At 44.4% G+C, this 27,772-nt stretch overlaps 2 protein-coding genes across 2 annotated transcripts in view; one reads left to right on the forward strand and one right to left on the reverse strand.

The window, feature by feature from the left end:
* Window positions 1–153: 153 nt before the first annotated feature.
* The window catches only part of T265_02474 (hypothetical protein), a gene marked incomplete at both ends in the record, with an annotated part of 40,532 nt that continues 12,913 nt past the window's right edge, over window positions 154–27,772 (forward strand). The window contains 4 exons of the mRNA XM_009166723.1: window positions 154–260; window positions 419–593; window positions 691–871; window positions 20,830–21,383. Coding sequence (XP_009164987.1) covers window positions 200–260; window positions 419–593; window positions 691–871; window positions 20,830–21,383 — 971 coding nt within the window. The remainder of the gene's footprint in view (window positions 261–418; window positions 594–690; window positions 872–20,829; window positions 21,384–27,772) is intronic.
* T265_02473 (hypothetical protein) lies at window positions 3,072–27,770 on the reverse strand (the record flags this gene model as incomplete). The annotated part of the gene is made up of 3 exons (XM_009166722.1): window positions 3,072–3,242; window positions 13,735–13,812; window positions 27,714–27,770. The coding sequence occupies 3 exons, from the start codon at window positions 27,768–27,770 to the stop codon at window positions 3,072–3,074; spliced, it is 306 nt and encodes a 101-aa protein (XP_009164986.1).

Here is a 27,772-nt window from a genome sequence, read left to right on the forward strand (position 1 = left end):
AATACGAATGACGCACTCTGAACTAATAACCGCAATGAGCTTCAAGTTCATTCACTACATGGATGATTTCCATCTAGTTCTGTGGTTTTGTTTATCTCCGTATTCAAGGCCGTTCGAAAAATTCACAAATTTGATATTGATTCCGTGTTAATTCTGGTCCTGTGGTGATTATTTCTGGAACACTTTTCTTGGGTATAAAATGAGCAGACAGAGCACGCCACGAGCGGCGAGAAGTCTCAAGACACAGCGTAATCAAAAAGGTCAGTTGTTTTTACGTTTGTTGCATAATGTTAATTAATTGCGTTTTCTATTTGTTCGCATGTTTGACCTCCCTGTTTCATTATTAGTTGGTCTTTTGCATTCTTTATGCAAGTTAACGACGGCTCAACTTCATTATATTATATTTTGTTCGCGCTAGAATGCTGTTCCCGCGTTGGTCCAGCCTTCCAGGCGGAAGTGCCCGAATTACTCCCCGCCGAACGCAGAGTGGAAAGTATACGAGAAACTGCCCGAGAGATCAATTTATGGTTGCCAAGGAAGCAACCTGCTCATGAAGAACTGCAAGAATATTTCAAAACCGCCAGCTACTATAAGTACGTTAGCGTGTATGAAATATGTATGTTTCGCGTCACCTGCGCATCTCCCTCATGTGTGTAAATACGTACATTCTGTCCACTCTTGTCAACATAGGTACTCGGAAGAGTTGGCTATGATTCTTCTCCATTGGCATGGGTATAACGTATCTAATGCGGTAGATGATCTACCCAATTACGTACCGATTTCAAGCAAGTGGACGAAGTCGGAAGTTCGAAAATTCCTGAAGTGCATTGATTCCAAACCCCGGAAAGATTTTGTCGAAGCGAAAAAAACAGTAAGCGATTTTTTAGTCTCCTGATTTCCCGCGGTCAGTCATGACGAATACAAACGTTGTCTGTTTCAAGACAGTACCCCTGATATAATAGTTATTCCCAGTTTATCTCCCATTCACTGAGTTGCCGTTTATTATATTTTCATTGCTATCATCAGAGTGTCTTCCCCCATTCGGCTCATTAGGGCCTTTTTAGTCCTATTTTTGCGTTTTTTTGTTTGGATCAACCTGACGTACCTCAGTGCTTTTTGGGCTGCCACACGAACCACGGCTTCCAGCAGTGCTCTAACGTTGAACGTGCCTAGTTGAACAAGGTGAAGATCTTCTACCTCGAAATCGGAAGTCGAGTTGTGTTTCAGGGCGTTCCACTATTCATGTAATTCTGCCTCCGGTAATGACCACCCGTGGTGTTGATCAATGTCAGCAGCGCTCATGTCAGTTTCCTTCCAGATCGTGTGACTGAGCGCTTAAGAGTGGAGGCACCTCATGATGCTTTCGATAGATCGGCACCGGACCATTTCTCTCACCTGCTTTTTTCTCTTCCTTTTATTCTAAGGTCTCAAATATAGTAAGACAAATTTTGTGGCTGTACGACAGTCAAGCATCAGCCTCATCACTTCTGTTGCTGTCTCTGTCGATTATTATCACTATTAATTGTTACTGTTATTATTATTATCACCATGATCCGCGCTGCTCGAAACATCGAGCAGCTGGACTAACCCCAACTGTGGCACTTGATAAGCTTTGCTTAAACGAGGCTTCTCACAGCGTCCGACTTCTGAATTCAGTTTGGATGTTTTAAGTTGTCGTAATTAAAGCGTGGTGAATCACTGTGTATCTCTTATCGGATTAGTTTGGCAATCTTCTGCTGCCCCGTATAATTAATGGAAATTCAACTTGCCCTGAATTTCTGACCTCGTATCTTTGACACAACTCAGAACGAAATTATCGTCAGTTGGGCAGCCTAGTGTGAGTTAGCTGATGGCGAAAGTGTGACAAGTGTGCCACCAGCTCTGGATTGCTGTTCTGTCATCGTGATTATTTATCTGGGACCGTAAGTTTCCCAACTTCCAGGCAAGTGGCACAGAAAACGAGAACCACAGAAATGGTTTCACAGTAGACATCGCGCCTTAATCACTGAGCTATCTCGAGTCACACCGATCATTACTTGACTCAACTCACGTCCGTGGCTCCACGTGACTGTTCATAGTTGATGTAAGCGATGTTAGCCATGTCCTGGCACACCACCTGGACAGATGAGGTTGGCCATGTGAGGATGCAGCTAGTGTGACCATTCAGGTTCGAGTACCACAGTGGCAAGTTCGCTCAACTCCACTTTAACTGTTTGCACAAAAGAGGTTCTGCGCTTCAAAGAACCGTTATTATAGGTAAGTTAGGTCAATTGAAGATTACGGCTGATCTGCCACAAGAGGTGCCCTCCGCATCCATCGCCGTCCAGCTGTGTGTGACTGCGTTTTGGGTGTCACTGCGTTTTGGGTGGATAGATGCCCTCCGCATCCATCGCCGTCCAGCTGTATGTGAAAATTCACTGTGTTTTGGGTGGATAGAGCTGGTCCTTGAAGTAGCGTACCATGATGGTTGTGCTGTTCAGCAACTGTCCTGCTGCTTGTAGGTTGCCGTCGATTTTGAATAGGATGGGCGTACACCGTACACAAAACGATGCAGTGCCTGCAGACTTCTGCTAGCTCGAACAAAAACTTCCTGTTGGGCGATAGGTTATTGTCACTTTAGTTTGCCGCTGAGAGCAGCACTAGCACCAATCACTGATGCCTTATTACCCCGTCAATTTATGAAGAGCCATGTTATCAACTCAAAAAACGTCCGAGGTGCATATACCTCCGGCATGAAGTCAAACAGTCGTGATGGAAATTAACGGCTTTGGTGCCACTGAAATCGGCTGGCCAGTATAACTGTCACTGTCTCCAACCAAATACACGGAAGGTTTCGTGAGCTCCATTCTTAACAGCGAATCGCGCAGATGGTGCCGAGGCACTTCGTGACAGATCCCTTCCGTTGGGGCATAGTCTACTCCCTTCCGGCGTTTCGGTATCCCGTATTATGCATGGAAAACAACGCCCTCGGTAGACTGCAGATTCGTATGCGTAGCACCCGAGGATGTCAGGAATTATCCGCCCGCATCAACCAACTCTTGCAGCGGTATAACACTATCCTTGCCTTTTTCCTATACACGTGCCTTTTGGGACCAGTGACATGCGCATTGGTGATACGATTTGAGCAGATTGGCAAACGCAATGCTGGCCTTTGAGATATGTGCACTGACTCCATCTGATGTATTGCAACCGAAGCCCATAGAATCCTCGAGGTGGGTAACGTATTCCATAACATCCGTCTCCTGGAATTGTAAAGAACATGTACAAGGACTGTGAGTCCCATAGCACGAATTTCCACTGGCTGTGAAAAATGGGGTAACCCTCGTCAACCTTCGTAATGCCTGCACCGTATATTCCTTGGTAGAGAAATTCACACTGGTGGAGATTAGAATACGGATATTTGGGAACCTTGCAAATTTCACCTCACTGAAACAATCATTAAATTAAAAGGGGATGATAACTTCCCTATCGGACTCAGACCTCGTTTTTCTCACAGGACACGAAGTAAATGTGGATTGAGATTTGAGCATACAAGCATACATCTAACTACCGGTCAGTGTTTACATTCGCCGTCACGGAAGGTTATTTAGTAAGATACGTTGTTTACATTCGTCGTCCCGGAAGAAGGTTATTTAGTAGGGTACGTTAACGGCTTAGTGTGGTGTCCGGTCTGATTCATTGGCAGTCCATGCACATTGTCCCCTGTTGTATGTAGCACTTTTTGTCGTGTGTTGTTGTTGGCATCGATGTGCTGCCAGTAAGGTGTCGAATAGTTCCTTATAACTATCTGCGGTTCGTCACTTAGATCACCCGTGTATCTCACTGCCAGCGCCCTTCTGGCAGTTGACTTTTCCCAGGTGCTCCCAGGTAGTCCCAATACCATCTCACATTTTTGATGAGAATGAACCTATCCCTGCAAAACTGTCCCAGTTTTTTGCGTATGTGTGACTTGTTGGGCAGTATGTAATCACCGTTGCTGATATGAACTGTGGTCGTTTGAAAGGAACAAGAAACACCGTACGGTAGTTCGTGTAACGAAACTGCTTTGGGGGAGATATTCTGTTGTTGAGCAGTCGGTTAAAAAGCGTACGCACATACCACAATGTGGAATAAAGTAGAAGTGTGCTGAAAACAACAGGTTCACGAGTTTCAAAACCGGTTCACCTATATTTTCTTCGGCCTTGTTTACTGGAATGCATGGCGGAAGTGGTAGACTGACACCTGATGTGGAAAAACTCACCTACTCATTGTTACCATAGAATCACGATGGATCTGTCAGCTCTAACACCCGTTCAGTGCATAAATGTCGTACTGCTCGAAGGGAAGCATGAGATCCGAGCTACTGTCGGGTTGCCCAAGCTTTTACAGGGGTAATCGATATGCCGAGGTTAGATTCAAATCACAAATCTTCCGGTCAGTAAGTTTGCGCCCTAACTACCGAGCTGTCTTGAGTTTCAACAATCAAGAAATTAACTATAACAGCTGCTGCTGTCGAATACCAGTTAGTACGTTCATCAGTTATGCATGTCGCATTTATGTTGGCGCCTTCCTCTCAGCAATAGGCAATTCTAGACGAAATATTGGCATTTTTTCAAATATATTTCAAGACGAAAAGTCCACCAAACATTTTCAAAACAACCATATAGAAAATTACCCAACAAGAACTCTGTTACACTTACTTGTACACCACTTACTGGTAAAGTCAGCTGTATGGCAAGGTGCTTTAAGTGATGTCCATCAACTCAAAGTTTGTGGGTTTGATAGCAGTGGAAGTTCATGAAATTATTTATATTGATTTTCAACCATTCATTATTGTTTAAGACTTTGGTTTCCGGAGATCATTGTCACCCCAGCGAATGACAATTCAGTCACAGTGCTGAGCCAATGTGCTGAGAGCAATGAAAAGTGCCATTTTGTGTGCCTTTTGAAATAAAAATTTGGATTACTGTGCGAAGAACGGCTATCTGCGCGTAGTTGCGCATGTGGTAGTGACACATTGCTCGCCATCCGGTTCTTATAGATGCACAGCGGATACTGGGACTTTGAGTTCCATTTTTTTTCAATAATTGTTATATTAGATATTAAGCACCAAATGTTGAATTGCAGTTACTATGCATATTTACCCTCCTTGTCTCGAATCCTGCCCAACGCTGTACATAACTGGTATACTAGTTCATTTGCCACCTTCGTGTTTGCCATTGCAGAACGAATCTGCCAGGATAGACAAGATTAAAAAGCTTTTAATTAGTGTTGGCTGTTTTCCCTGGCAAAAAGACCGTTTTTGCAATAGTTCAGCAGAACAGGCTATAGACTGTACTCGCTGTTTTTGTGCGAACAATATTATATTCATCGTCATACAATCATCGGCATCAAATTTAATGCTTGTTGCCGGCGCTGCACTGCCCTATAGCCATAACTTTCCATCATCATGCAAACCATTAGGTGAGAAGAATGAAATAGAAAAATGGTAGGGCCGAATCGCAGCTTAACCCAAACATTTCGGTATGCCTACATCTTCAAGGGTTCAATCAGACGATCTGGATAGAGGCCGGCAGCGCAGACGCCATTGACTCTGGTTGACGATCATAAATTCAGGCCCGTTCAGCTAGGAACAAGGAGGGTCACGCAGACGTCAACCTGGAACTAGACTAGCAACAATCACATTCAGGATATTTTCTATTGAATCGATAATCCTTCGTTCTTCAACCTGTCTGCCTTGACAACTTTACTGAGTTAAGCTCGGAAACGGTAATATTTTTCATCGACAGTTAGTTGGAATGTATAAAGCATAACAGGACCACCCTAATTTACTTTTCTTGGTATACTCCAAAATGGATTAACCTACTGCACAACCGAGAATTCGTTTCGCGATCACGCGACTCCGTTGAAACCAACAGAGCTATTTGCAGTTGTTTTACATCCCCTGCCCGCAGGGACTAGGTTTGGCTGCCATACAGCAAAATCACCCACACCGCAACCTTATGTATGCGACCTTTAAGACCAAGCGCACTTCTGTTTGGTCATCACAAATGGTACAGGTCAGCGGACGTAACCAGGACTTCCGAGACTCATGTAGTTCGTTCGTCATTGCTTCCTGCAGTCTCAAACATGCGCAAAGCGTTCCACAATCCGCATTCTTCTGGATTTCAAGGCACGGTTTTAGCACGCACAGTACACTTACAGTAGCTAGATTTATCCAGCTTAGCTTTTATGGAGATCTTTGAGCTTCGTACTTTTCGAAGATTAATATCTTCCGCACCCTCCAGACTCACCAGGTTTTCGTTGGCAACAGTTTAAACTCTTGGATTTCCGAGACCTAGTGTTCGCACCATTATGGTGTCATTGAGGAACATGAACGGGAATGGTGGGAGCAGGTATCCCCAACGGACCCCACTTTTCATAAGAAACTTTGGAGAGCCTCCGGCATATTCGCATATCCACAGCTAACTTGGGGTGCGCTTCTGGTTTTTTTGGAAGGGAGAAGTATATCTAGAAAGTCGTTGAATATATTACTTATCATGATCGTGGAGCCAGTTATTCTACTCTCACTAACCTTTGGCTCATGTGCTCTATCTCACACACGAGTACTGGGGAGCAGTCTGTGCCAGCTTACCCAACAGATGGGTGTCTTACCTTTGTTTGAGTACCCTTGAAGACGGCGTGTCTGGTTGCATTCCTGAGATAGCCAATGCCACTGAACTTTTCACAGACTGTTCTTAAGAACCAATGGAGCTCAATTAATCAGATCGCGTCTGCTTTAACCTTTGGTAGAACCAGTCTCTTGATGGAGAGGAAAGGCCTTGAAAATTCCGTTGGCACAGGAGAAGCACACGTTTGCCAAACTCGATCACTTTTTGAATCGGACTAGCCAAACTGCCTTTCTCGTATCCGAACCTTTCTCCGAACCTACGCATTGCGAAGATTATGCTTCTACAGACTGATGGCATTATGGTGACTCTTTCCGAGTAGGCAGTCCCTGTATCCTTCACTAAGCCGGGAGTACGGGGTTTGTCTTGAAAAGCCACTGAGAGCATTGATGAAGCTTGCCTTAACGCACAAAACAAATTTACAGAACATGATGTTCAGACCCTTATGAGGGATGGTGGGTGTTCAGTTCACATGCTCTGTAAGTGGTGACCAGTCTCTCACGGCACCCAAGGAACATTCGTGGAACCCTCGCTGGTGTAGCCTTGCTTTTTGCCACTTCTCAGTAGCCGCGCTACTGGTTCCATTCACTACTGGTTTTAAATACGGGAATTACTTACATTTCCCCTGTGTTCTGGCGGTAATTATGACCCCTTTGACAAAAGCTACAGGAGTTACAGATCTGGTGATATCGCAATGGGCATGGCTGTGTGACCTCAGTCCAGCCGCGTACACCTACTTGACCGTACGAATACGTTTGAGGATACTGTCCTAAGTAAATGCACTCCGAGCGGGTGAATAGTGTATGGAACCAGAAATACAACTCACAAGTCAGAGAAATTGAATTATGTTATGAACAAAATACATCCAAGCTAGTCCAAATGTTTAGCTGATGTAGCCTCGAAAGCTTTCTGTTGATCGACCTAGTGGTTGGTTCTAGCCGCGAGCTAACTCACCATTTCTATCTGTGTCCATCTCCTAACAGCCAATTCGTCTAAAATCGCTTTCATTGTACCGGCTACTCGAAAGCTTTCTGTTGATCGACCTAGACCCTGGTTCTAGCCGCGAGCTAACTCACCATTTCTATCTGTGTCCATCTCCTAACAGCCAATTCGTCTAAAATCGCTTTCATTGGCGTTACCGGCTACACCGACATCCGTTTTCCGAGTTCCGTTTCAAGATAATTCCAGTATGTCTTCTATCCACGGCATGACTTGAACCACTCAGAGGTTTCGGTACTATGTTTCAGTACAGCTTAATTCTTCTGAGATAGACTATTTTCTGGCTGTCAACCACGTGGTTCGCTTGTACGCTTAGTCAAAAATTTACGCCCAGAGCCAATTATGTCGCAGTCCAAATCTACATCCACATTCCAGAAAGGTCGATATTAAAAAATAGCTTTATCCTGTGAATCAGTACTAATGACAAACGACTGCTTGTTCAGCACAGAGCTGCAGCTGGTATTGCCTCTGGTCGCAGCCACTGATGTGTTGGGACTTCTCCATCTGAACTCATCATGTGGAACAAAAGCACTTTGGTCCCCTTAACTGAAATCGGTCTTTTACGGAAGAAAGTGTACAACTGGCCGTTGCATAAGCGTGAACCAATAACATACCGGTTGACGTTACACCTGTTTCGGTTGTCAATGCAGGCCGTGGTGAACACAGTATTGATGTTTATCGCACCCACTACTTATGTTTCACCTCCAGAGCCGAAGACTATACCCTCGCTGTCGTCAGCCGTGACAACTTCTGGTATGTTTCCTTAATTCCTAATCTAGCAACGCGATGTCGGTTCCTGGCTTTTAATACTGTGGTCTGAAAAACTGAGCCCGTGATAACTCGGTTGTTTGAACGCAACCCCCGCTTCTAGGTTGCTCCGGTGTAGGCTCGAGCGCCGTGAAACTTTCTCAGCCCTCATACATGACTTCCATGAACCGTAAGGTTTCCACAGCTGAACCATTGTTTATTACTTCCGAAATGCAGTGAATTGTTCATCGGTGCAACACATAAAACATTCCACACATGTGAAGCCCGAAAGCAAAATAGCTTGGAAAAGTGGTAGCGTTTAGTCAGCGTGAACTATGCGCAGCCAATCGCTCCCTTGGCTGTCCGTCTAGTTTACCTGTAGGTGGAATCTCATACATGACTTCCATGAACCGTAAGGTTTCCACAGCTGAACCATTGTTTATTACTTCCGAAATGCAGTGAATTGTTCATCGGTACAACACCTAAAACATTCCACACATGTGAAGCCCGAAACCAAAATTTTTGGAAAAGTGGTAGTGTTTGGTCAGCGGGAACTATGCGCAGTCAATCGCTCCCTTGGCTGCCCGTCTGGTATACCTATAGGTGGAACATACAAAGTAATGAAGTTCGTTCAGCACTCACCAGGTTTGGTGCATTCACCGGATAAGGTTATTTGTGCAGTCAACTAAAGAAGAGTCTCTTAGGGTCTTTCACACTAGCTCCTGTCTTCTTTTCTACCAAGGCCTCCGAATCCAACCTTTTTGACAAATTGACCCACACTACTCTAGAATTTTGTGTGTGCTGCTCAAACTTCAAAAGCTTTAAACTTCCATATGATTTGAGTAAGCAATAAACAATCCCATAACCGTATAAACTGACCAGACGTCTACGGCGCAGCACCGTTCTAGTTCACCGTTCTCAGTGGAATTGGCCACTACTGATGTGCCACCATGATGTGATTCAGCGGTCGTTTGGTGACAGACATAACAGAGGAGGACGGTCAGAGTGCACTGGATGACTTGATGATAGGTGCTTCACAAAATACCTTTATTAGACCAAAGTTTGACCGACACTGAGTGGTTCCCCATTGAAAAACCCCATAAAGTTTGTTGTGTCTTGTCTCAGTGGTCGTTTACGGGAACAGTTTGTGGTTAGATCTAAACCAACAAACCATTTAGAGTTCGTTGGCTCGCTATTTCCTGATCATTCCACTACCCGTACCTGTGTATCTCAGTTATTGCCGTAGATGCATTACTCAGTCACGTCAAATCCGTATCGACCAGTTTTACTTGCCTCACCAATGCGAATGGCGTTAACTGCTGTGGTAGTGGCTAATTTCTCGCCAGATCGGTCTATTTAGTGTTTTCTTTCGATTTCTTCACACATACAACCACCCTTTGTGGGCCAACTTGGTGGATTTGTAGGTCATTATTTGCTATTCCATTTATCTGCTGAATAATGCTCAGGGTCAGTTACGCTACTGACGCGAAAGTTCTGGGCGGACTTTTGAACAAAGCAGAGCAAGCTTGAATCTGAATTTGTTCATTCTGGGCTGGCATCTGAACGACGCGAAATCAGCCGAGTTCAGGGTGTTGTCAATGCCACAGCCCAACGCTGAGTGAAACCTATTGCTGGTCGTTCCTGGGATGGTCCGATCAAGTAGAATCAAGTCGACTATGGGTGTTTTCTTCATTTCGCCCAGTACTGAGTGAAATTGGCCACAGGCCTTAGATTTGTCATGTCTGGACGGTTGATCAATACGGTTCTCATGGTCCACTTAGGCTAGGCTATATTAGTTATGTTGAACGGTTCGGGGACTAAATCAGTCCAAAGGAGGCGTTTTTCCACGAGGTTTATTTTGATTAAGTAGAAAACCATAGACTCGAAGGAAACAGTCCTCTTCCATGTGAATTTCCTCTGGACTGGATTCTACGGCATGACAGCCAATATGTACCACCCACAATTGCTGTGAGCTCGAAATAGCTCAGGAGTTCTGGCACGTACTCACTGACCGGAGGGTTCGGAGCCAACCTCAGCATCTCGACTGCTCCTGCCTTGGCTTGGGCAGCCTGACGGTATCTCAGCCTTCGTGCTTTCTTCGGGTGGCATGACGGCTAGGCACCGAAAGGGTGCTACAGTTAAATTATTATTATTAGGGCAAAATTTAAAAACTTTTCCGGTTGGTACTAAAGAGTTCTGTGTGCCCATCTGATTGCTTTGCTGATGAAGTCATCTGTACGAAACAGGAAGCTGGACAAGCTGTCCATCTTGATGAGAAAATTCACCGGTTCTGAATATGGCTGGATATTTCGTAACTTGGGTGTGCTGTCCATCCTTCCAAAGCAGATGCGTCACGGTTCCAGCTGGATGAAGTGTATAATCAACGTACTCTGGACCCTTTCGCTCTTTATTGAACTCCATCTAACATAAAGTTGATCTCGCTAACTCGCTGGTCGCGCGAGTTCATTGTTAGGAGTGATCCCTTCAACCAATGGGGCGCTTCAAAATCACAGCTTAACCAACACAAATTTGTCCGCATCAACACAAGCAGTTTTTTCTATAAGCAACGCGAGATGGATATCACGGTAAACGGTTTTTGGACACAACCGAAAAATTCTCCCGTCCCAGCCGTTCAAAGACGGATGAGTGGTCACTCAGGAGAAGACAATTTCACTGATGAAAACCGCTTAATGTGGGTCTTTCTTGAAATATGGGTCAACGCGTTTTTTGTTGATCTTGCTGCACGAATTCAAACTGTCTTAGGGGTTTTTCCACATCCACTAACGCTGCAAGGTTGTTCTGACTATTCGCTTTCAGTGCAGCTTTCAGAGTTACATCGGGCCACGAAGGAAACGGATAATGAGAGACAGCTTTCAATTGGTTAGGTTTGGCGTCCTTCAGCCAATCAAGGAAGTCCAACTCGTTAGTTAGTGTCAGGTATTGAGTTCTATCTTTATGGATGACCATTCATGACTGTTAATGCCGTCTTTCTCACGAGAAAAGTAGAGAAAACGGAAAAGAAGCGGTGAGGCGTATCTTAACAGAGTATTGTACAGTCACCCACCATGCGAAAGGCTGCAATCGCATCCCTTGAGAACCTTCCTTGAAACTCATGCACTCCAGAGCATTATTTTCGTGGATCACCTTTTAAACTTATCTATTTCCTAGTATGTGTACAGCACATGGTATATGTATAAAAAAGTATAATAAAATCGTTCAGCCGTAGTACCCTTTCGGTGCCTAGCTGCCATGCCACGCGAAGGTTCGGCGAGAGTTGGGAAACTGCCAGGTTGCCCAAGCCTAGACAGAGGAAGTCAAAAGGTAGAGGTCAGGTTCGAACCACGGATCTTATGGTCAGTAAATTCGCGCTCTAACCACTTAGTCCATCTCGCCCCAGTATATGTATTATCATATCTTCGTAGAAAAGATGAAAATATCACCCAGGAGTGTGGTATGGTCCCTTATAGAGGAAATTTAAGGGCTAACGGTGAAGGCTATCGTAAACCTTAGAGGGAATTCGTCACTCCTTGGCACACCTCCTTTGTGGGTTAGTATAGCCGCTTTGACAGGGGAAACCAAGACAGGCAGACGGCGATTTTATGCTATACTGCGACTTCTATAGCCAATAAAACTCATGACTAAACGCACAGTCACCCACAATTTAGTTCTAGCATTTTGAACTGTAAGGCAACTGATGCTCAGCCTGGCTCGCACAATGTTCGGTCAGCTCACATAAGTAAAGTTTTGTGCACAAAACTTGGTCGAGCTTTTGATTACCTTGACTTGATAATACAAGAAACCGTTCCTCGCTTTGCGATGCTTGTAAAGAAGGACCACTATTATCCGTCCATTGAGTGATGTTATGAATGTTGTAGTGCTCCGTTTTCCGATTTCTTTTAAGTGTTCCATCTGTTCCAAATCGATCCACGCTCCACCACTTTTTACCAAAAAGTAAATTCACTTAAAACACATCGTGCTCATCCCTTTACCTCATCTGTTTGTTTGTTTATTCACTGGCAATCATCCGTTGTTTACCCCGTTTAGCCCCTTGCCCACAGCTATGCACAAATTCATACTTTCCATTCAATCTAATAAAATCGATCTTGTGAAGTACACTGAATATATATATATATATATATATATATATGCAGACACCCCCTGGTTTTTACCCTGGCTTTCAACCGTCCTGTTCCAGTGAACGGACATGACAGCTGACTTTCGGCTAATTGCTGTTCTCATAACCGTCTTTTGAACTCAGGTGCGATGCAAGCATTTATTACCACGCGACATGCAATTAATACAATTGGTCTCAGTCAGCTTTGAAGTAACACTCACAAGAGCAAAGGTATTGAACAAACCCTGTGCTTTTGTGATTGACCCAACACATCACAGTTTTTATGGTACTATACAGGAGTCATGTGCGAAGGTTGGCACACTGCCCCTCCTTCAGAAGCAATCCATAAATTGAATATATTTCGCTGGGTGGTTTTCGGCGGGTTGAGGGCGTCACATTGTTTTTATTTTGCATCTGATGAAGTTCACTTCATTTCATTCAGTAATTTTCCTTGAAACTGGTTACTTCCGCAGCTGTCTTCCTTATTTCCTTGTGCTCCAGTTTCTTTGAGACAATTCCCAATCCGGAAGCAGCTCCCAACGTAGTAGATGCACGTGTTCTTTTGCTTGCAGATCGAACTCAGCAACTCATTTAATCAGTTTTAATTCTTTTAGGCGAAGGTTACCATGTACGTAAGAGCCAGGAAGCAAGGAACAGGTTGTGACTCCAAAAGAACGTTCCGACCTACAACTTCCTGATGAAAACGAAGAATCGTACGTTCCCACCACGGGTGGCTCAGATGAGCTATGGGAGCACTCTCCCCTTTGGTCGCCTGATCTGTTGTTGATAGATACCCCGGACGAATTCCCCTGCGTTTTGCGGGAGGTTTTTCTTTCTGAGAAAATTGCGAGTGTTTTGTTGGTAGTGTGGAAATTTTTAAGTTTCGATTCAGGATTGTTTCCGCAGCCAGTCTAAGCTAAATGATCGAGAAAGGTTAATTCATATTTGTTGGGAACCCGAGGTCCTCCGGATTGGAGTATGGACACTGGCATTCGCCTACGCATGACTGATCGGTAATATGCTTGACTTTTACTTAAACCAGATCCAGTAGCAACAGTGTGTCACCTGATCTGATTAATGACAGGCTCGTTGATTGAGTGTAGCTTCTGCTCTTTTGGCTTCTTCACGGTTATAATGGCTGTGCAATCGAACCACCATTTAAGGATTTCTAAGCGGCATATCCAGAACTATTTTGCGTTTTAACAGCATCAAAGGTGCGTTTCTTACCTGCAGTTTTGTGCCATCATTCTTCACCAGCACCAACCGATCAATCGCTTGTTCGAATTCCCCCAGAGATATGCACTTCTGACAAGGATGAAACAGCTGCTAGGGTCGTCAACGCAGATATATGGACGAACTTTTGAATGCGTTGTACAAACACGTCGTCGCAGGACTTAATATCTGAAGCCGTAAATTGAATCTTTCCCCATTTTCCTACACGTATCCAGCCCCGTTGACTTGGTGACACGGTGGTTTAAGTTTGCTGTTTTCCATCGCTTCCTGATTCGAACCCCGGCGGACGCGGTGCTGATGTTGGTCATCATGGTTGAGTGAAATTCGACGACAAACTTGCTTTCTAAATGGCTCACCGCTATCGGTTCAACAAACAGAAAGCAAACGTGATAATTCAGGTTCGTCCCGCTTCCGCTGGTAGAATGGTGGTGACGGGCTAACCTCATTTTGCTTGTTGGATTTCTGGGGCTCAACAATCTGTGCGACCAAGGATGCACGCTTTTAATGGGCTTTAATGGTGGTGTAACTCGATACCAGTGTTTCCTCTCTTTGCCCCGAACCAACCGCAATACTTGTACCGCCACATGGAGAGTACTGTTCAAACAAGAGTAATTTAAATGCCAATTCCACGAGTTCCACAAAATCGACATTCAATTTCACAAAACTCGTTCGTCTTGATTGTCCCTCAAGTAGCTCTCTAATTTAGTTCGACCTCCACCTTACACAAACTTCATTAAGCGGTTGCTTGTGATAGATGAACCCCTGGGGTTGTAGCCTATCGTAACCTTTCTCATCTGCCTTTCTGTTCACACTCCAGAAATCACCCAGAAGAAGTTTTGTTGCATGGGATTGAGCGAAACCAAGAATATGACACCTTTTGTATGATATATTTCGTCTTTGTGTGTATTCTTATTCGACAGTTACTGCAGTTTTGTTTTGGAGCACTTGCTCCAGCTTGACGCGCCTGGAAAATCGTTGAACTCACACGATCAGTCGTACTGGTTTTGTGACGGAATATAATAATACGTACCAACTTTCCATCGTCCGGACCAAAAATCATTTCTGTCCAACGTCATAAATGAGATAAGTGCTAAAGGAAGACTAAGTTTGGTCTCTTGGATAGTGAAACAGTATCAGATTCTTCAAAGATCATAAATGCATTCTGTAGCTCAGTATTTTTCCAAAGTAATCGATGCTCTGAATATGCTGTCAATTCCAGTCATATGACGATCATGCCTGTCCTGAATCGTATGGTGATAGTTTGTCTCTGATCCATTTCAAGCGCAGCTTCTGTGATAAGATCAGATTTTATCTGACTCTCAAATCTACCGTGGGTTTGGACTCTTCCGTCGTCAACTCCGGGTAGATAACTCCCATTCGCCTTGAGTCCTTTTTGTTCACCACCCATTTGTCATCGATTTCTCATCAACTTCTGGAACCTATGTCAGTTTATTTTAGTTTACTTATCTACCTGGTGTTCCTTTGTGGACATCGAGCTATTTTTCCCGACAGTCAAACAATACTTCATAGATCCATGCATGATTCGACCTCCTGATCCTTGCGCGGCTCCAGTATCCATTCTCTCTCTCAACAGGTTGGTCGTAAAAGGGAGGAAAGGATAGCTTAGCCTTGGCTGTTGCCATATCTAGGTGTGTTTTTCGTCAGAGGAGTCGTTACAGGGAGACATCTTAGGTAGAGAGAATACTGCGTAACTTTCTGACACAAACGGGGAACTGACATGCTAGGACTAATCCCATACTAACCTATTTATCACTTGCCGATTGGATTCATCTTAAGTAGTATCGACTTCATCGCATATGTATACTCCAACGCCAAGGCCACGGAAAACCAATTAACTGTCATTACAACCTCCTCAGAAAAATATTGTGCTCATGTTAATTTCAATTTTCATTAAAAGGTGAACCTTCTGGAATGACGATACTGTCTGTAAACGACTGTTAGCTCAACTTTCCACAAATGCACTCATTTGCATATCAATTTGATTTTCACGGAAGATTCAACGGAATCTCTCGTTTATGCTATTCCTCAGGTGAATGTGCTGTACAAAGGTCGCTTCATGTTTCATTTGGCGCGACATTCGGGTTATCGTAGTATATTTTCATAAAGCAGACTACTCACAAGGTTGCTGAAAATTCGTCGAGGAGTTCTCAGCAACCTTGTGAGTAGTTTTTTCATGAACTACTAATTACAAAAATATCCGGTTTCCCTTTCCGACGGGATAGCTACTGTGTTTTCCAATATATTTTGTTTTGATTAGATATACTGCATTTCGCGCAATAGCAGCCTCTTTTTCCGCACCGCTTTTATTAACCTACATTGATTAGTCGATCAAATTTTAGAAATATGAATATGTGGACTGCCTCGTTGAATCGCGCTGTTCACCCCGTGCAATTCCAGCAATTTCCCCGCCCGATATTTCGTTGTGTATCCACATAGAGTTCGAATAGCCGAGCGGTTAAAACTCGAAACTACTGAACGGAGGTTTCGTGGTCAAACCCAGCCCCGGTTGTTCGTTTACTCCTGTCAATGGTTGGACAGCCTGACAGTATCTCGACCCTCGGACTTCCTTCGAGTCGCACGACAGCTACTCAAGGAAAGGGTTCGACGGCCGAGCGATTACGATTGCATGCTCACATACCCTGAGAACCTCAAGAATCACTGACTCAAAGGCCAACTGAATCAGCCTTGAGGTGATCCACCAAAAGAATGTTTCGCAATAATATTGACTCAGGCCGTTCACATCCTACTTCATCTTATCTAAGGCTGTTTTAACAGCTGATGATCACGTTTCATTCTGTCCAACTCTCCTGTCCACCGTCTAGAATCACGTGCAGTGGCGTAATGCCCCTTGATCATCTTGTTTTAGTTTGGAGGATGATGACGATGATGATGGAATAGTTCGGAAGTAGATGTATTAGCTGATCGTTTGTTTGAATCCGCAACTGAAATATGTCTTCAGTGCTCTGTGATTCGCATCAAAAAATCTCCAGCTCTTGATGATTTTAAAAAAATCCTATTAGTTACGTAAATGTCTTGCTCACCACTTAAATTTTCCAGGCTGTTTCTGTGTCACATCGAAACATTCTGGTGCTAGTCGGATTTATACAAACTTCACCAACCTAATGGATTAGAGCTGCAACAGATCCTGTTCAAATAAAAAACTCGTTCCATCTTTTCACAGAATCTGATCATACAAACTGCTGTATTCAGCGTACGCCGGTCTGCATTCTCGAAGCGTTTGTTTCGCTCTAGCTGGGAGATATTCTGGTGAGAACAGAAAGCACAGTATCACCGTCTGATTCCACGAACTTTCTGTCCACCCTACAAACTTATCTTGTGTGTGTGTGTAAACTTATGGTATCACGTGATACTATTGATGTTTGTTACTGTGGTGCGTTACCATTAAAAAAAACATGACTAGTCATGTGCATCCACTTCAATGTACTGTGGACCTGATGGCTTTTGGACAAATTCGTGGAACTCGCTCGCATTCCACTGACCTCTTGGAGCCTAGATGTAAGAGACCATTTCTTCCGTTGAGTATCACTCACTTCAACACATCGTTCCTCCATGTACTTTGAACAAACGCTGTAAAATGTCTCCCTCTCCTCTCTTATTGTAGATTAAAATAATACTTGTACCTTTGGACTACAAGGTTGCCAGACTACCAAACTCTAAACAGGAACAATCGATAAGTTGGGGGTATCGTTGACCTTTCTCGCCAACAGTGTGACTCCAGCACTGTGCTGAACTCGGTTGTGTTTGGGGTAGTATCCTAAATGCTGTTCGCATAGAAGCAGAGTATGACCAATCCTCAACGAGGATCTTGCAAATTAAGAATATCTGCTCCCACATAGTTAAATTTCCTTACGGATACTTCGCGTTCACTGAAACCTAAACGGACTTCAGCGTTTTTAGCCATTTTCTACTATCTTGTCAATCATATTTTATCAGGTCACCCATGTTAGGCATAGAATTTTCACCTAAGCTAATTTCAGCCATCAACTACTAAGGAAAGGCTACCAAAGGAGCAGGTTTTCAGATGCGTCGTAATTTTACAGAGATCTCACCTGTTCAAGTAGTATCTGTCTCTTTTCTAGAGGTTCCTCACCTATATAGTCAAATACATCATCGGATACTATCGGTCTAAACGGATTGTGCGCCATTACGACACGCGCGATCATCTGAACTCATAACATTGGTTCCGCGCCAGTAGTATCGCCTGGAAACTGCCACACTGACACTATGGTACTGCATCACAACGAAGCTCTTCAATAATCCGAACATCTTGTGTTCGACTGTTCGTCTTGGTGCCTTGTGACCTTTTACACCGTTCCTTTTTCTTGCCTGTGATATCTATTCTTCACAGCACTGGTATTGGGTACCGATTATGATGGATAGCTTGGTTTCACTTTTCAGTTTTTGAAGTCCCTTCAGTGTAAGCTAATCCTTACCCACCTTATTCTTTCCACGTGGCTTGCGATTATACCGGCATAGTTACAATATAATCGGTTCGCTAAGCCGTCACGTGACCCCCTTATGGTGAGACTACTGTTGCGCTTAGAACCAGTAAAAAGAAGAGAAAGACGGCTTCAGTTTTCGAGTTCTATGAGCTTTGTTTAAACTGGTGGAGGTATCGATTTTTGGCATATTATTTTTGTAAACTACGTTACCCTGCGTACGATTGGGACGACCAACCGCTCTTCACTTTCGCAGCGGCCATTTGGCATCCAGTATCCTATGTCTGGAGCTAGTTATTTGGATGGGACTCTTCTGTTGAACCAGACACTCGCACGTGCATCTTGTTTGGTTACTGACGAACATAGGGTTTAAGTAATCTCTCTTCTGGTCAATCTGTAGCATTAAAAGCTAAACCTTGGGCTAGAGTTGTTGATTCACATAGGCCAACATTAGCGGCAAGGTTACTGACTAGCTAGCCTTGGGCCTCGGATGGGATAGGATGTATCCCGGTCCATCTAACAGGACGTGGTGCTGTGCACTAAAGTGAGAGTACAGATGATTCTGAACATGGGAGTACAAACATTGTTGCCGACGCAGGACGGGGTCCGGTATCGGAGCGTACCTACTCAAGTAGGATAGTCACATGACGTGAGCTAACGGTTCCTTACTGACCGAACTGGTTCAGCTAACCAATCCCATTTTGAAGGTGCGACTTGTTCTAACCAATGATTTGTTTAGTCCAGTGCACAGCTTGTCTGCTCATCGGTTGTAAAAGGTGTATCGAAATCTCTGTGGCTTCAGTTGCAACCATTTGATTCTGCGCTTATGGCATGAGTCCTGTGTAGACCTAACGATTGAAGGCGTCGCTGGAGCGCCGCTACGTTGACTTAGAAACCGTATTGAAGTAGCTGTGTTGCGAGCGCGGTATTTTACCTTCCTTTCGCTATCAACAGCATCCTAGTCGTGTTTTTTAACAGTCTTATGCTTGCCGTGGTTTTGGAATCCTCATATCTTACACACGTTTTCCGACTGTCAACGTCATCTGGTCATCGATCCTACAGTATTTTTAGATGAAAAATTAAGAGAGAAAAGAGAATATTGAACATTTTCGAAGATTCGATTCGCGCACATTAACTGGCGCAAAATTAATCGGCGAAGTAGAACTGTTGCAACTCGATAGCTAATTTTAAGGATTGGGGAACTTGAATAGCGATTCAAAGCTTGTGAAATGCGCGATTTTATTGACCACAATCTGCTGTCGAAAAATAAGATCCAACTGCCTTTTGGGCTAACAACGTCTCGTCATCAATCGAGCTAAGTTAATCACGCCTCACCAAGTTGGCGATGAAAATCTAATGCCAGAAACATTTAATACAGAACACAATAGAATGGGGTCAAAGTTTCCCAGTATTTGTCCTCCAGTGTGTAGTTATCGTTCTTGTGGTAGGACGGGCCGCCATCCATATACAAGCTTGGAGTGGCAAGCCTTGGACGGTAGTTCTTCCCTTAAGAACAACCGGAGCTATGGATGACTCCTAAGAACGGCAAGCTATCTACACACGTGGCGATCTCTCTACGAAAGTGGAATCTATTCTTGTTTACGGGTATCTGGAAGTCGTCCACTTCGCCTTTACTTATCCATCCTTGCTTTATCTACTGCAGTTATCTAGGTATCAAGATCTATTCGGACTGTAGAAAACTCCCGTGTCATCTGTGTGTATGTCCTAAATTGGTGCCAGTCGCAACTGTCATGATACACAGGTTGCCTGATCCGAATTACAGTACCTGGATGCTTCATCCTACTAAGGCTACCGTTTGATCTGTTTCCGCAAATGCTCGCGGCAGAATCATTTTGGAGTTGTGCACACGTTAGTATTCAGAACGTTGCCCGAATTACGTTCGAGGGAACAAGCCCACACTCTCAAGACGGGTTTGTGGTCGGCTGGACACCACTCCATTGGTTAACACAAGATAAGATATTGAAACTCTGTTCTTAGGCAGCTACTGAGCTCATCATATCATGGGATTCACATGGAATTCATGCATGGTTGTGATTCAATGTTTGATATCTGTTTGATATTTGTTTGATATCTGAAGCCAATTGGATGTCTCATCCACACCGCATCAGTTCCACATCCAGGAAGCCCACGGCACCGTAGGTCATCCGAAAAACTCCCGAATGTCCATCCATCTAGGCTACATGCTTTCGAGCTCACGGTGGCAAGTCAACGGAGCACAGATTAAATTTTGATGTAGTTACCACAAAACGAATTGCTGGCAAGCCAGAAAACTGATCTCGTCTCTATCACCTACTGGATTTGCAAACCCTGCTGTTCCTTGCGGAAGAAATTTTAATGGTATCCGTTTTTTTACCAAGAGCAATTATTGACCCCCATGTGAAACTCGTCCAAGGGTGAACTACTCTGTGACCACTTGTAAGCTGACTGACGATAAACCTTTAGGGTACACATGTCGCCTTCTACTCCACGGTTGATTTCTGATTGTCTTGTTCCATATTTGAAACCTTAACAATCGGGCTGTTTGTGTAAAGCGATGGAATCTGTCACTTGCTTATCAGCTGCGTTTTTTCACGCTTAATTGATTTAGTTACCGGGTCGTCCTATGGGTGAGATTTCACAGTTGTACTACTCAATTGCTGCACCATTCAAAGCCCCATCACGTACGAAACATCACGGCGATTTGATAGAACGATGCTACGCCAGAGCTGCTCGTAATAATATCATTACTAATCGATGGCAAACAGCAGTCTCTGCAACTTCGGTCTCGGGATCTACACAACTGTGTCGCCGTCCGGGGGAATCGGAGGATGCTTTGGAGCGTGAATTCGAAATGCACCTGGTCGATATGTTCGGACTAGCGGATGCGCGTCGTGCGCTCGGGCGTCGAATGCTCTCCACTTCATACCCAGTTCTTCCTCAGCTGCATGGGTTTCAACGTTCCCCGAGCGATTCCTCCATTTCGCCAGATGCCCTTTATCCTGTGGCTTTGCGTGCCACCGTTCCTTCGGGCTGCTACCCAATGAATGGCACTGTTACTAGGCCCTTGGTGGTCCCTCCAATCATCACCAGTACAACCTATCAGTCAAGCAGTTCCGGTGCATCCTCGCAGCTGGGCAGTGAGCCTAACGGTCACGCACCTCGGTAAGTCGTGTTTCATGCGCTGCGTCGATGACAGATACTACCACTCACATGTCTCCACACATGTCTCACATGTCTCCTCGTTCTAAAATGAGTGACCTCAGTCCATTAGTTCAAGCATATCGTGACGTGCCCTCACATGTCAGCATATGCATCAGCCACAGATAAGACGTTCTGGCACGTATCCGATTCGCCACCAGCTTCCTAGTCACATTCTAGTGACCAATCAGGCCCTATTTGTCCTACTGAAATTCTCTTTCAGTTGATCTACACTGTAAACTATGGTCCTTCGTGAGTTGTTGTCTGCCTAGATGGACGACCGACTGAAAACAAAGCAAGCAGTGTGTTTCTGATATTACATCGCACAATTATCGACTACCCATACATCTTCCGAGGAATGGTTATCATCAAGCATGTAGTCAACAATAGTCCACCACCGCATACTTGATGCCAGGTTTAGTTTCATGGGGTCCACGATAAGACACAGGCTAGGTGGGAACACATTCCTTTACCCATATCCTCGATTGAGTTCAGGTCCATCCGTTCGCCTGTAAGCACCCATAGTTTTTACCCTAGACCGTGAAGTATTTCTTATCACTCTGACTGTGTTCTTTGCAGAAACTGCGGATGTGTAATATTTCTGGAGGAAATTGGTTCTTTAACCCTACTTTGTTGCATTGGAAGGTATCATCGGTTTTTTGAGTAATTTACTAATTTGGTGAAATAGCACAGCTATCGACCCCAAACCCATCCATCCACTTGTAATCAATAGACCGCGTGCTGCACCCTAGCTGATTTTTCAAGACATAGATTCTCTATTTTTGGGAACCGCTTACCGTGAAGATTGGAACAGCGATGCCTCTGAGTTAGGTTCGGACTCAAAGTAGTGAATTAACTCGATAGCACGATTGCATTGATCAAGTTTCCTCTGACCACTACATGGGTACAGTATATGATCGATTGTTCTGTTTAACGATGTTGTCTGAATTGCTATGTAGGTCATTCAGACATCTTTACCGATCTAATGGACACGTGTTTTTTTGGGTCACTGTTACTGCACGATTAGGCCTTTGTAGAACAGCCTGCCGGTGTTCAACTGGTAGTGTCAGTGGAAATTCTCTATTCTCTTGTTTGACCAATCCAACGTTCTTCCAATCGCTCTTTCAGAAAGCGTCTCTCTGTTGGAGTACCTAACCCCCACAATGATGATATTACACTCCCAGGATTCTATTTACATGCATGACCACTCTCCACTGCGGTGGAAATTTGATCGATCACCACATATCAAGGTCCATATGTGTCCTTACTAACGATGGGCACTCACTGCACAAATGTCACTCTGATGCTATAATCTCACTAGCACTTTTAAGCATAAAATCTGCAACAGATCCGGAAAAGGTGATGAAGGCTAGTTTGCATGTTACTTCCAAAATCCAACGTCATGGAAACCGGTATTGATGAGTAGAAAAAAGAAGAGAATGTGGTAACTAGTGCGATGCAAGATCCAAGTACGAGACATGCTTGGTTTGGACGTCTTGAGACCATCTTTTGTGTCTTTTGTTCAGCATACTGGGTGGATTATCTACCGGCTAATCAGTCGGGTACTCTACTCGTTGTCACAAATTTACTTGGCCTGGGGGGGGGGTATCTTCGGTAGCTCACTTGGTAAACAGGAGGTCGTTGGTCCGGGGTCACCTGAAGCATACTACCTGTCCTCGAGGTCCCCATTCTAAGATCATTTGCCGGTTGGCAACTTCTTTCGGTAGATTCCAATCAGGCCTTTATTCCGCCATACGTAAAAGTCTTATAAAAACGTACTGTCACTCTGCACTACTCATAAAGTTGCTGAAAATTCAGCAACCTCAGCATTACGAATATGCATGTATCGCGATATCTCGAATATCGTAGTGAATGAAACATGGGGCGGCCTGGTGCACCACATTCAGTTGCCTGGAAACATTACAAACGAGAGATTCAGCTGGGTTCCAGGTGAGTCTCTCGCAGAACCAAATTAGTTTGCAAATGAGTGTATTTCGCTAAGTACTGTCACTCTGTTCATCCATCACTCATATATGGTTCAAGTCGGTTACTACTTAAATATAATACCGTACACACGCTCACAGATTCGCATAAGACGTTACCTATTGCTGTGTCGTTTATAGCTACCGTTCCTGTGGATAAATTGTAACTGCTCTCTTTCAAGTTTCCCCTAACTATGACGTTATACGCGGACATAATGGATAGAAAGCATGCAACATCAGATTTTCAGGGTGTGCCAATACGGCCGGCTCTCAGAATCCGTTTGGCAACTACACTGAACGAAGTTGTATCAACCAGAAGACATAGGGCTCGACTTCCACGCTTGAAATTGGCAAACACCAAGGTTTTCTGTGCTTGGGATTTTTTGCCAAAACGTCATTGCCTATCACTTTTTGGATAAGACCTACTTTTCTGCCCATTTCACTCATTCCTGAACTGATTAATAACCGAAAAATTCATTTCAGTCGATCCTTTCGCGCTCATTTCGTCGAAAAACAACTCGGTAAGTAAATCAAGTAAATCCGGTCGTATTGTAAGACGACGGAAGAGCAGTCACGTGCACAACCGTGCGGTTGCCGAAGGGGTCGCGTTAGCACACCACCTGGGCCAGAAACATAGAAAACAAAACTGATTTGCTTCACTCTCAGTGAAGACGGACTAATTGAACAATGCATCGAATAATGGAGTGAGCTGGCTCCTAATTAAACAGGCCGTCTATTCGGGCGGGAAAAATCTCTCTAAACGCGGCAACTCTCTAATTTTATGTGGTCTATATTACCATAATTATGTATGAAACATTTTTTGCCATCAGCTTCCGTGGTGAAGTATATCCAGTGTTATTTGGTCCTTCCTCGAACACTGCTTAGCATTCTCTATGATCACGCTCCCTCCCATATGATTTGTTCAAACGAATTCAGTGGGATTACACACTTACGGACTAGCCTTCGGAACCAGACTTTATTCGTTATCCCCAAGTGACAGGTTGCTTTATCTTTGTCGTACTGGTTTTAGTCAGCCTCCTGACTTCGAAGCTATTTGTTTGACAGACTATTGCGGAAGGATTTTAAACAGAACGGATTGGGTGGGCTCACCTCTTTAGTATATATATATATATATATATATATGGCAGTCAGACCGGTGCAGAACTGGATGCCTCAGCTGTTCGATATCAGCTTTTCAGTCAGTTGTCCAGCACTCAACATTTTAGCAATTTTAAAACGAGGTCTGCAACATGCATGAATGACCGGAAGCCAACACAGCTGCCGCGCCGTCTAACTCATTCCCTGGCTTACCGTGTTGATCGGAGATGGACACATCAGCTGACACAGTTAGTCCTGAATGTATCTCACTGGCACAGCACGAATGAACTTAAGCGCTCTTTACTCAATGGTCGGTGCTTTGAAGTTGCTCTCATGTCTGACCGTCCATCTTACGCGCATGGATGGAGACAGATGTAAGTATACACCGTTCGCACTGGTCGACTTTCGATCCTGTGGGGTTTTCCATCTGACAACTATTCAATATCTGTTCGAATGCTCATGCATAATTACATAGATAAATCCTCAAAGACATCAATATCAGTGTTGACAGTGGTGCTTCGCTGCCGTACAGCCATGTCAATTTATTTGAACAAAGCCTTGCAATGGAAAGAAGAAAAAATGGGGCAGAGAGGGAGACCTGGGGCCCGCCCAACACGAACACGTTCAATAGTCAGTCAACTAGTCTGGATAGATAGAAACATGAGTCTCGTCAATAGCTCTTAGCCGCTTCATCGTTCAGTGTCTCTTGCCGAGCACAGAGAGGGTCACGTAGAGCCCATCCTGGGAAACGGATATCACTCCTAGACTTCTCGTAACATCCTTCATTCCCTTCTGTCCCATCAAATTTTGTCCACCTCTCGGTTTCGGCCACTCGGAATCAGGCGCGGAAAACAGCGCTCGTCCCGACAGGCGGTAAATCGGCATTCATAGCACATGGACCAACCAAATCAGCTTGTAGAACCGGATGCATTCTTTGAGTGAAGTACTCTCTACTGCACCGAAAATCTATCTCCTAATCGCCTCATTCTGAATATGCTGGTTCCAGAAAATTTTGGCTATGGCTCTGAGGCATCGATCGCCAAAGACCTGAAGGTGTCTCGGAATAATAATAATAATAATACTCGTTCAGCTGTAACACCTTTTCGGTGTCTGGCTGCCATACCACCCGAAGGAGGCACGAGGGCTGGGATAATGCCAGGTTTCCCAAGCTCGAACCCTGATCCCTTGGCAGTAGACTTGCGCCTTAACCACTAAACTATCTCCAGCTCATGTCTCAGATCCTCCACCCGACGTGACCAAGTCTCTCGGCGGCGCTGTAGTTTGATGTATGCGTCCTCCGAGAAGTAGCGATAACAGGTGGAGCAACTTGGCAAAAGTGATTCTGCCCTTTGAAGTGCGGCGTTCACTTCAGCCGTAGTGAATGCGATTTCCGAGATACGTATACGACTTCTCACCTTACACTGTCACTCCTTGAGTTCTTAGAGGCATGTTTAAACACTGTACGTCTTGTGCATTCAATCAGCACTTTGTATGCGCGAAGCACATGCTGACGCACTGGATGACTTTTTTCTAGTTTACTTGCGCTTCCCGCTTTTTTCAAAAATGAAAACAATGTCGTCGACATATCTCAGATCGACAAGGTCCTTAATGGGAGAGATTTGAACCTCGGAGTTTTGGGGACGTTTCGGTGTTTCCCTCGTTACCTCATCAATGCCTAAATTAAACAAAAATAGGGAGGGAGAGAGAGCATCCATCTACAGAGCTTCACATACACTCTCACGCGCCCACAAGTATATGAATACCAACTACACATAATACTCACGAACTTTTGGAACCTAACCTGTTGCGCGAGAGTGATGAAACGCACTAACCGATCGACAGAATCTAACGCACCCCTGAAATCAAGGAACACCAAGTTTCTAGGGTTTGTCGGAGAGATCGAAGGTGTAGTCCACACGGCTCCCCCTACCGAAACCATGGTTTCTGTTCTCTGGTCCCATCTTCATGCGCCTTAAGACGGAGTAGAATAAGCGACGCAAAGAGTCTGGTTACCAGGGCTGTCAAGCCGATTCCCCTGTGATTGCCATACCTAGTTCAAGCACCATTTTTGAAAACTGGAACCATCGACTGACTCCATTTGTTTGGAATGGTCTCTCTCTTCCAGACAGAGGCAAATAAGTTGGACAAACACCGAATGAGGATTTCACTCCCATCTTTTAACAGGACCAGCAGCTTGGTGATGCTTAAGGGACTAAAGGCACTCGCTTATTTCCGAAGCCATCGGGGATTTCAATTCCATTGTCCATGGCTGCGTTGTTGGTCGGGAATCCGGTTGAGCACATAGACTGCCAACTGAGCTGTTCGACCAAAACAAGTGTATCAACCACACACCACGGCAGAAAGCTGAATAGGAATTGTGCACAGACCAACACAAAGTTTGTGTCAGCAGGCTACTTTTCCATTGGTACACTGAGCTGGGCATTATCAAAAAGCCACAATGTTGGACCCCAAGTCGACTTTATTTGGCTCAGACAGTTGATTATAAGGGTGCACTTTGCCGGAGTCAATTATATGTAAAGTATCAACTGCTGTGCACTCTCGAAGTCTTGCAATCCGTGTTTGTAAATCAAAACAGAGTCACCGGTTACCTTGAGTAATCACTATCAGGCGTTTTTAAGACCAAATGAATACATTAAAGTTGAACTGCAACATGCGTATCTTATTGTGTGTCAGAGTCACTTTGAACCAGGACTACCTCTTAGATCTGACGTGAACTAAAGACCGTGTGAGTCTGTCATCCTATTCGTTCACTATTTGCCCTGTAGGTGGTAGACAAGCCCTCGGTGTCGTCCGGGAAGTATTACCGCCTAAACCTCCAGGAACCTTAGGTTGTTCGCCATTTAGGACCTCGGGTTTTATTGCACCTTGTTTCCGTACATTACCTTTATTTTTTTATGAACTACGTTTTATCTGTATTGTACCTGTATACCTGCAAACGATCTGTTCTAGCTCTCTGGATATTCACAACTGTTAGTCTAATACAGTGCTAGAAGTGACTTTCAGTGGCAACATCGAAACTAATTTTTTGCTAACAATAGCTAGCTAGGCATAGTTGTATGCCCTGAATGAGTCTTTCGGGTGCTGTGAGCCACCAGGCCACATCGTCAATTTCCGAGGTTTAGTTGCTCCCATTTGACTTGACAAATATCAGTTGGACGTACCGATCTCATTAGAACTACCCCCTCCTATTCACCCTCCGACTTGATTCTCCCATGCTGACACCAGGTACATGACGTTCAGCCGTACGCATGT

This window comes from Opisthorchis viverrini (assembly GCF_000715545.1).
Source record: "Opisthorchis viverrini unplaced genomic scaffold opera_v5_30, whole genome shotgun sequence".
In the NCBI taxonomy this organism is placed as follows: Eukaryota; Metazoa; Platyhelminthes; class Trematoda; order Opisthorchiida; family Opisthorchiidae; genus Opisthorchis; species Opisthorchis viverrini.